Source organism: Thermochaetoides thermophila, assembly GCF_000221225.1.
Source record: "Thermochaetoides thermophila DSM 1495 unplaced genomic scaffold scf7180000011814, whole genome shotgun sequence".
Lineage (NCBI taxonomy): Eukaryota > Fungi > Ascomycota > Sordariomycetes > Sordariales > Chaetomiaceae > Thermochaetoides > Thermochaetoides thermophila.
Window position 1 is genome coordinate 360,032 of NW_006383030.1, and position 10,758 is coordinate 370,789.

The 10,758-nt window shown below is 51.3% G+C and overlaps 2 protein-coding genes across 2 annotated transcripts; both read right to left on the reverse strand.

Moving 5' to 3' along the window:
- Window positions 1-204: 204 nt before the first annotated feature.
- On the reverse strand, window positions 205-2,601 carry CTHT_0011330 (tRNA-specific adenosine deaminase-like protein; the record flags this gene model as incomplete). Its single annotated transcript, XM_006691590.1, has 3 exons — window positions 205-494; window positions 550-1,417; window positions 1,774-2,601. The coding sequence occupies 3 exons, from the start codon at window positions 2,599-2,601 to the stop codon at window positions 205-207; spliced, it is 1,986 nt and encodes a 661-aa protein (XP_006691653.1).
- A 1,000-nt stretch (window positions 2,602-3,601) lies between these two features.
- CTHT_0011340 (uncharacterized protein) lies at window positions 3,602-5,878 on the reverse strand (the record flags this gene model as incomplete). Its single annotated transcript, XM_006691591.1, has 1 exon — window positions 3,602-5,878. One exon carries the CDS (start codon window positions 5,876-5,878, stop codon window positions 3,602-3,604), a length of 2,277 nt encoding a protein of 758 aa, XP_006691654.1.
- Between the last annotated feature and the right edge of the window lie 4,880 nt (window positions 5,879-10,758).

A 10,758-nucleotide genomic window follows, 5' to 3' on the forward strand; every position in this document is an offset into this window, starting at 1 on the left:
CTCTCTAACCTATATAGCATGTATAATCACCTTTCCCATTATTATCAAATTCCTCCCAAGAGAAAGCCATCGAAGGTATTTCTCTTTTCCCCTCCAGCTTCCTTGAACCGGAGGTCCATGAACCCATGATCTGGAAAGGAGTAACGGAAGCCACTCAATCGTCTAGCCGCAAACGAGTACTCCTTTGCTGAAGGGACCAGTCATTCAAGCTGCCGCTGTAGAGGGCAGCGAGGTCTCCTCAATAAGCTGAGCCTTGTCTGTCGTATTCGCAACGGCTTCTTGGCTGTTCTCAATAGGAGGGTCATTTTCTTTGCGATCTGTGCTCTCTTGGTTATTATCATTCTCCTTATTGCTGTCGCTGCTCTCTTTGTTGCCATCTTTGTTGATGAGCGCAAGGAGACTGGGGTCAAGCATCGACCCACCGGCATGGCCGTCGCGCTCCATCATCGCAGCCAAACGAGCAGCTCTTCCTTCCTTTTTACGCGGTACGGGTGCTGCAGCTGTGTCAGCGAACTGTCGACTCAGATGCAAAGTACGGGATATACTGACCTCGGTTATTCTCCTGAACGTAGAACTGCCGCAACAAGGTAATAGCTTCATCGCGGCCCCATCCTCCCTCAACCTCATACCCGGGTTCAATATTGCCACCATCACCTGGTAAGGTTGTTGGTACGAAAGGAATGTTTCTGATCTCATAAGTCTTAACTTCCCTGGATTTGTTGTCCCCAGAAGTGCTATCTCCAGAAACACTATCTCCAGAATTGCTTTCCAGAGCATTTCCGTTCTCTGACCCGCCATCTTTCTCTGACAGCTCAGCTGTAGAAACGGAACGTGGTTCTGGAACAGGCCTAGAAATAGGGTGATGAGGAGCAGGAGTGATAGGAGCTGAGGCTGGAACACGAGGCGAATTCTTGTGAATTCGGAACACTCCGCCAGTACCTCCAAACTTATCGTTGACGGCACCAAAGTATACTCTTTTGATTCCAAGCTGGCGCAGGAGAGAAGCGCACATGACGCAGGGCTCGACAGTGACATACAAGGTGCACTCTTTGATGATATCAGGGCTGACGCGGGGAGCTGGATGAAGCTTCTGACCGTACGGATAAAGATGGCCTTTGGTAGGATCAACATCTCCCCAGGAGCTAGTTTCATTGTCATCGTCATCCAGTCGTTCTTGGTTAGTTTTATCGGCCAGGGGCTGTTTCGTAGCTGAGATATTGTTGTTGGTTTCCCCGGGACCGCTGCGGGTGCCCCAATCAGCTTGATAGGATAACAAGGCGCAGATTGCCATGAGTTCAGCGTGCCGCGTTCCGTTCCGAGTGATATTGGTTGCATTCATCCCTCGCGCAATCACTCGATTCTTGTAGACGAGCACACAGCCAACGGGCGTTTCGTTGGTTCTGAGGGCAAGTCTAGCCTGAAACATAAGAAGTTAGCTTGATTGTACAAGTCAACTATAGCAAGTTTGAGATCAATAAGCCGGCGGTCAAGACTCCATCAAATCCTAGGATTAGGTGTGACACAAACTAAAATGTCGGAGCTTGAGCTTTAAGGCAAAGAAGTCAGAGATAGCTTGGGGCCGAGGGAAGTAAAGATGGGTGAGTCGCATCGTCTTCATGGACCCACTGCGACGATCACCAAGTAGTTCCCTGTTTGTGTAGGCTCATTGATGGGATTCCTCGTAGTCTCGCTGCCACAGGAGCGGACAAGCGATCAAGCTGAGGCGCGGAAGAGGAGAGCTCCCATCAGGAAGAGGAGAAACGGTCCACGTACCATATCCAGAGCCTCCCTCATAAACCGACTATGCATGGCCCGCTCCGCCGCTTGCTCGGGAGTTTCAATCTTGACAACAACCCCGTCCTGCTGAACTGGAGGAGGGTCCTTCAGCTTACTAGTCTGAGAGACCGGATGCCACAACGGGACAGCAGGTGCCTGAACCACTTCCCCTGGAACTGTGGCGACGGCTGCGGTAGTGGTGATAAATGTAGTACTTGCAGAAGTGCATAGAGAGGCCTTCGAATCACTAGGCTGTTCGGGAATGGCCCTAGCGGCTTCGTCCTTGCTGACGACATCTCCCCTTTCGGTCGTTTTCATCGCTGCGGCCTGAACCGCTGACTTGCTGGCTGCATTGAGGTTAAGACGTGAAAAGTCATCGGTGAGCTGAGAATTGGCGGCTTGAGCATGGGCCTGAGTGAGGCTGGATGAAGGATCAAAAAGGGGACAATTCTCATCCTGGATCCGAGGGGTCTGCGAGGGGTCTGAGACAGCTGTTGATGAGAGCGGCTGCCCACCTGGGGGCTCAATAGCAGACGGAAGCGATGGTGAGTTTGCCATAGTGATGTTGATGTTGCTGTTGGAATCGCTTGAATGCGGGCTCTCCTTGGGGTGGTGGATCTCCTTCGGAGAGGAGATCGAGTCGAAGTCAGAAGTTGAATGGCATGGGAGGATTGGAGAGCTTGTGCTAGGTTGGCCAATGGTAGAGATGCGCTTGACCATTTGCAGAAAGAGCTCGAATGGAAGGAGAAAGAGCCACCGCAGAAAGAATGTGGTTTTGAGAGCGATGCCCACGAGGGCTTTGAAGAGCTTGAGCGTGCTTGCCATTTTTGACAGCAACTGCTGCGGGTGCATCAAGACGCGATGAATGAAACCTCAACCCCACCAAGCAATCACAATTGGCCTGCCCACAGCAAAGCCCGCCGGCGTCTTTAACCTGCCGAATAATGATACAAGTGATAGCAATAATAAGGAATGATATGCAGAAACTGTAGGTGTTTGCTGCTACTAGTGCTCTTGGTGCAAGATTGTGAGAATCCGAGGGAGGACAACGGGCTTGCTTTGTGTTCCTGCAATAGCAATGCCGGCTGAAAATTTGAATGACTGTCACTCCCAATAGACTAAGCCGTGTGGACATCAGCAACTGCGCTGAACCAGATCAAGGAGGTTTCGGGGAAGCAATCCAGTCTCACAATTCCCATGCTCTTCCTGCAGGGCTAAAAGCAAAGAAAAATAGGTAAGGTAGGCATCGGACGAAGAGTTTCCACTCCATGGGAAAAACCGCAGTTCATCAGATGAAACTGCAGTTTCTCTCAAGTTTTCAACAGGTGGGTCGTGGCAAACCCTTTACCTGCACAACCTTTATTTTTGCGCATGACCCCAAGAATCAATGTCTGCGAGGATCCTAGAGGCCACAAACATTGCGAATCACAGCAATCATTAAAGGGGGACTCCAAGGGTAAAAATTTATGGTGGTCTGCGGGGACCCTAAATTGTCAGACTCTGAGAAGCTATCTGTAATCACCATTACAAACCCTTCCGCTCAGGAACCCACAAGGGACAAGGGACACAGCATCACAACTCAAAGAAATCAGGTCCTCGCAACCCATCCAGCAATCCTCCTCCGATCCCATACCAAAACTCATTACAGTATACAAAAGGAAGAGGACGGCCACATGTCTCAAATCCTCCAGATAACGCCCGGGGTATCATACTCAACCAAATGCAGTCGCTACCAAATTAATGCAATCGTCAAGTCATAATACATCACCACAGTATTATTAGTACACAGAAAAGGACTTCCAACAGTTGGGTAACCCGACTCCACTCAGTATAGCACGAGAAGCCGCGCAGAGGATAGTAGAGACGAAAACCCGCTTCTCCTTGTCCTCCGCCGTTGGCTCGAATCTGTAGAGCAGATTCTGGCCGTGGCGCAGTCCACATACGTTGGCAAGTTTTTCTGCGGCCCAGCGAACTGGGAGAGTGATGATGATATGCTTGTGAAAGCAAGAATGAGGTTGGCGAGGCTGGCCGGCACAGGAGTCAGGGGCGCTTGCGGCAGCAAGACAGCTGCAGCGCAAAGGAGCGAGACAAGACCGAACACGACAAGCTGGAAGAAAAGGCCGGGAGGAGAGAAGGATAGTCGCTGAGGGACACTCTTCTCGTTGGCGGCATTTTCTTGGCCAGCCACGATGCGCCGTGTCGGGAATGTTGAGGCAGTGGTCGCGCTCGTTGTTGCAGTCGTCGCTTTCAATACGCCTGCATATGTCATAACAGTGCTGTGGACATCGACCGCAGTGACTATGCGAGGTACAGTTGTCCGATTTGTCGTTACCGTCCGATTTTCTATCACGCCCGTAGGCCCACACAAGCCCTGGCCAACAGCATCGGCTCCATGTGCTGATTTGATAGCACGAGGGGAGGATGCTGGACTACTAATGGCGGCTGGTGCCCTTAGCAGACCGCTAGGTCGAGGTGACGGGCTTGGACTAAGTGACGACTGCACAATACTGGCCGCTACAGTATTGGCGGAAGAAACAGCGGCGGTGCTGCTGGATGAACCGTACTGCTGCCGTTTGGTGGTGGACTGGCTGTGAGTAGCTCCCTCAGCAGTCACATCGCCACTAAGTTCTAAGGCCGCGTGACTCTTGTGATTGGTTGGTCTGTAGATGGTTTCTGATCTCCGAGATTCATATTGTTGGTTGGTGCAAACAGTAGGCTCGTCAGGTGAATGAGAGAACTGCCCTGTGTAATCAGGGAACGATGAATAATAGGACATGCGCGGGTTATCCACAGGCGAAGTACGAGAAACAGAGACAGCAGAGCGAGAACTCTCTGCGGGAATGAAGGGAAAGGAGAACTGCGGAGTGCTTGTTGTCGCGGCGTGGGCAACGCTAGAACGAGGAAACGACAAGGGGAGCTGTTGTTGACGGCTCGCAACCTCCGTCATCTGGAAAACAGGATCCTCATCCACGTTGTCGGGTCCAGGCGAATAAAGGTTGAAGTCTGTGTAATCAGTGCCGAGGGCAGCCAGTGGGTTGAGATACGGAATGGTCGAGTCGCTGAACAACGATGCGTCAGCTGCAACATCCACGACAGGGTCGGATACAGTTGCTGGCGAGGCCTGAAGAGACGAAGCGAAGCCCTGCGAGGGAGAAGCCGAGGAGGAGGACGAGCTAGAGCAGCTTTGAAGACCGATGAACGAATCGAAATCGAAGTCGAAACTTGTGAACTGGCTGGCAGCAAGCAAGCTGGGTTCCTGATCGAACATGATGAAGTCTTCCCAAAATCTCTCGATATCCTGAGCTTCCAGCGTCTGGAAATCGGCGGTCAAAGCTGCAGCATCAGAGGCGGTTGACCCAACAAACTCCCCTGACTCTCCAGCAAATGCAACAGGCGGTGACTCTTCTATCTTCTTCATCTTTTTCGCGGGCTTTTGCTCGTGCTGAGAAGGCGAAGCTTGAGAAGCATTTCTCTTCTTGTGGCTGGGGTCACAGCGAACTTTCTTCCTCCGGCAGGTGTCACAGGCCTTGATAATGCGCATGAGATGAGCGTGTTCCCTCTGCTCCTTAGTCTTGCAGCCTCGCGAAGCCATGTTCGTAACATCTCGGCCGTCCTTGGTCAAGATGCGCATACCTGGATGATTGGAGAAGTCCATGGCCTGCTGCCGCGAGCTGGATGTGCTCGACCTTTTGGTGACCGCTGGGCGTGGCCTGGGCTGAATGTCCGCCGGGGTAACTGCCGCGGGAGATTGGGCCCAGGCTCCTTGAGTAACGACAGGAGAAGCATTGACAGACGAACTCTGAGAGGAAGAAGCGTCGAAGGGGGTGGAAGAACTGGCAGGGGAGCCAGTGACCGGAGTGCAGGACGCCGGGCGGACAGGGTAGAACTTAAACTTTTCCCCGGTCTGATGTGCATACTCGAGAAAGTCCATTGAGACTTGGGCTCGCTTGTCCTGAATAGAAGCAGTGCCAGGGATGAGGGCATGGATCATTTGATCGAGCTCTGGAGTACCAATGGCGGGGAGCCACTGCAGCGGAGCCCCGAGCGCCGGCTGGTAAACGGCGAAGCCGGTGAAGGTACCGGCCGATTCCTGACGATCCATACCGGACATTGGACGGCTTGCTTTCGGGACGGTTGAGAAAAGAGGAAACGGGGCAAGAAAAGGGTTGAGAACAGAGTAACAAGGGTTTGCTAAGGCAGGCTCAAGCAATCTGGGACGGAGATCTTCAGAGCTGGTTACTTTGCTCAAACGTATCGAACTATGGGCATCCAGGTTGGCGTCGAGTATCGCGTCTCCGTAACAAGGTGATTCCAACGGTACGAGAAAGCGAGGTTGGTGTGGTGATGCTTAAGAGGCACAGAGTTTTCCGAAGAGTCAAGAGCGATCTTGTTGGTAAGCCGCGCAAAGTGCTGTTAACGCGATACGATGCGTTTTGTCAAGCGGTAGATACACCGTCTTAAGCAATTGGATAATCGCGTTGACAGGATCTGTGATCTCGGGCGACGCTGAGGACGGGAGAGGATGACGAGGAGAGCGTCCCTAGGAGTCAGCCCGATATATCATTGCCTCGAAGGAGGAACAGCTTCTGGAGCTCGACAAGGTCATGATGGCGCAGCGACAGTGGTCCCACTCGGCGAGATGAATTAGGTTTAGCGCGGCCCGCTTCAAGGGAAGAAGATGTACCTGGAACTTGACAGTTTTTCTGTAGTACTTGCAAAGGACTTGGGCGCTTCTCAAGTCTTCTTGTACATGATATTATCCCACGTAAGTATCAGCTACCGCCGAGCTGCAGAAGATTGGCGGCTGACAGGGTTGCAGGACACGGCGAGCAGTTTGCTCGGATATGACCCCACCAAAAGAGTGACATCCCACAGGGTCCGTAGTTCGACCACGGAAAGCCAAAAGACCTTTCTCAATCAGCAACACGTCGTCAAATCTGACCCAAACAAACTCCACAATTCTGTTGCTTGATTGGCCAGTATTTGGATGACTCAAAGTCTCCAATCGTGCTGAGCCGATCAGGGAAGGTCGTGATACCAAAGTAAAATGGTCACTCCTTCGGATTACGGCGGATGCTGATTTGTTTACAGCCCAGCTTTTCCTTTCGTGCCGGCTAACGACCCATTGATGGTTCTATCCGTGGCATACTTGTGCGATGGATAGTAATGCTGGTGGGTGGTTATAAGGGCGTTGTCCAGTACGACGTATAAGAACGCGTTGCTTTCGCTTGGCCTTGTCACAGCCTCAAAGGCGTCTCTCACAGGGCTGAGCAACGCCTTGGCTACGGCGGGACTCGACTCCGGGTTTTGGTGGGGCTTTGCGGAGGGACGGGAGTGGGATATTGAGCCGGCAGGGAAATTGGAAGGGATCGACTGCGGTTCCTCCACAAGCGCAGGAACCGTTGCCGCCCTCATTGCCCAGCAGCCAGCAATTTTCTGTCTGGCGCTGAACACAACCCTCGTCAGGGTTGCCTGTCCCCACAGCCGACACTCCTAAGCTCAAGAAGGGTAGCCATCAAAGCGTCAAAGCCATCTCAAACCCGCCGTCAAGCAGAAAGCCACTTGATATCACGATGCCGCCGTTTCATTGGACTATAATTGTCCCAACGGCCTGTACGGATAGATTGGTTTACAGAAAGATCTAGATGGTTCGGCGAGTCATAGAATTGCAGTGCGTCCTCCAACACGACACAACAGCATTGGACCATATACCACGATACACCTGGCTCCTTCAAGTCTCGCCTAGACAGGAATAAGTAACGTATCGAGGTCCGGGGCTGGTAAGCCATTAGGCACCTATATGAATGCTGCACGAATACATTTATAGATGCCAATCTTCAGATTGTGCCTTGCCCTCCCTGTTCAGCTATGGGCTGTGGCAGGCAGAACCTAAGCTCGGCAAGCGCTATGAATACGACGTCGAGCTTGAGGATGGTCACCCATAGTCTCACGTAAAGCTCAAGATGTGTCATGAAAGTCTCGTGTTTTGCCTTGAAGAGGTATACCTGACAAACTGCGAGCATAAGCTCTGATAATAAAATACAATCCCCCTCAACATCAGATCTACTTTCGTTGCCAGAAACATCTTCTAACCCAACCACCCTTCACCCCAATCTCCTATAGGGGTAATAACAACGGGTATCACCCATCCAAACACCGTTTTCCAAACCAAATTCCTCAGCTTATGCCTTGAACCAATACCATACCAACCAAAAGAATGCAAAATGAAAGGAACAGCATATTTTGACAACGCGTCAACGTCAGATCTACGCAACACCCGGAGAGAAGCAAGGCTTTAACCAAAACGCCAAGATAGAGTTGAGAGAAACCCTTTAAACCACGAGGGGGTGGTCCAAGACTGATCGGTAGTCACCGTCAATTTTGACAGGCCGGTATCGATTTTTTTGGTGTGATTGAGATGATGTGTATAGAGTAAATGGAGTGACTCTGTGTATAAGTCAGCTTGTGCCCTGATTGCATCAAAGTACTGTTGTGCTTCACGAAACCGTCAGCACATACCTGGAATTTACCATCAGTGCGTTGACCTCTGCCGGCCTTGGCCAACAAAAGTGGAAGAAGCACTTAAGTTGGAGAAGAGCAGATAACCCTGGACGTGAATGGGAATGCGTCACTTGAGCAAGGCATTGAGAAAGGCTTAATGATCGCCTGTGTAAAAAAGGAAGTGTGAGAGGTCGGCTGTCGGGCATTGAGCACCTCCAAGATTTTCGGCACGGCTAGTATGTGGATACGGCCAGATGAGTCTGCTCGAAGGTGCTGGATTGCCATATCCAAAATTACCCTGCTCGCAGATTCTGACATCGGGTCGTGCCTCAACTGTGGGGAGCTGATAGGAATAAGATGTCCTCGAAGATACTACCGAATGTGCATCTTCGCTGCGCACCTGTGCAGTATAAGAGGAGGACAAGGTCGATGAGGGTACAAACGCAAAACAGTACCGTTGCCAGAACGCGGCGTACTGCTTGCACGACGGGCACGGATCAAGTCCATGGGGTTGCCGGTCGTAAAACCCGCATCCTTGGCACTTCCAAAAATCTGTTTCACCTTGGATGGGGGCATGGGCCGATATGAAATGCACATTGAAATCATCGCGATTAGGTCCCTGCCAGTTGCAGGGTTCCGATAAGGGCATTGACACGCAAGAACGCATCTCGTCACTTCCCCAAAGGCAACCCCAGCTGTACCAGGGAAACTCTGTGCCAATAGGAATAGAGATGGGAAATTGATATTGGTCCGTCGAAAAAGGCACACCTCCCGTTTGGGGGACATCGTCTGCCCGCCCTTGGGGAGCAAAAAGTGCCAACGCCGCAGTAACGTCTTCCCGAATTGGTTGCTGGTCTTGAGGGGGGTCCAGTACCAGATCGTACTCAGGGTGTAAATCACCCGCGACACCTCCGAGCGTTTGTAAGCAGGAAGAGTGTTCGCCTCCAACACCAAAAAGGTCACGTTGAACGTTGACATCGATCGGGGAATTGCCTTCTAAAGTGGACGGGTCGACGGAACGCTTCTCTTGAGAAGGGCATTCCAAGTGTGACACATCGACGTGAGTACACTCGAAGACAGTCAGCGACCAAGACATGGTTCCATGGCATTGACCTCTGGCCGACTCACTCTAACCTTGCGTCTTCGGCACTCCGTGCAAGCCCCAGCTTTGCGCATTAACCCCGCCCTTCTTTTAGTCTCCTCCGACAGCGGCCCAATGCGACCGCCTCTTCTCATTCTCTTCTCAGGAGGTCGATCATTAATGGCCATGTCACTCATGGCTCTGGAAACGGAGTTGGTCGTGCTGGCTTGAGAACGGGCAGGTGATGCGGGAGATGCTGGGAACAAGGGAAGTTGAAGAAACATCGTCATGTCTCGATGATCATCGTGGGGTATTTGGAGCTCATGAGGGGAAGTTCTAGGAACGCCGCCATGTTTACGGCGCTGGTTTGGCTTTTGAGCAGCCATTGCGTTCGGAAGCTTTATTCTCAAACGAGAAAATCGGCGTGGTTGCGTGATGGCGAATCTCTATGCGCAAGCAAGTGGGCCAGGCCAATAGTCTTCGAAACGATGCGGCGGTGGTAGAATAGGTAAGGCAGCAATCGACGGAGCGCCCCGGCTCAAGGCGGCGACAAAAGTCTCCAACTGAAACTAGATAGGTAGGTAGCTAGCTAGGTATAACTGGATGTAGCGGCGAAGATGAAGGATGGGGGTCAAAGATCTGAAAATTGTCACAGAAACAACCAATTACTTTAGGAGATTCAAGATGAAAGAGTATTGCAGGCTCATAGGAAGACGGGGCGTGAAAACGGCGAAAGGAGATTGAAGCAAGTGTATTTGCAAGGTAGCCTGGGCCTAGGTGCTGGCAACATCAAGAGCAACCTGCTGCTGTGAGGATGCACTGCCTCCTTTTTTCACCCACCTCAACCTCCTCAGCCCGTACCCGATTAACTTGACTTCACAGTAACATGGAGAATAGATGACAGCACAAATGTTGATCCTAGATGCGAGCGAAAAGAAATGAATGTATTTATATATGACAAGGAGGATGAGAATTTCGCATTGTCAAACTTGGAGTCAGGCATAGATAGCACAGCAAAATATTTGGTTTACCTGACTGGTCTGCACTGCCCACTAAACGTTGCCAGATAGCTTCACAGTGTGTATTTTGTTCTTGGCATCTTTGGTTGAATCAGTGAGGCATCCAACGTGGAAGCCTGCAAAGCAATTGTCGAAAAACAACTCACCGAGAAATAAATAAATAAATGGTAAAGAAAACAACTGATGACAACTATGTGATGGAAGCTTTGTTTTCTCTCTCTCGTTTGCCCAAAAGAGCAGGTTAGTATTTTTATAACTTGCTCACCGCTTCAATGAACTGGAAGACAATGCTGTAGGGTGCAAGCAGCAAGAGTCTCGAGTGACGCAGCCGGATAACCGTGGTGCGCTGCTTGGAGTGCGGCAATCACCAATGTAGGCGCA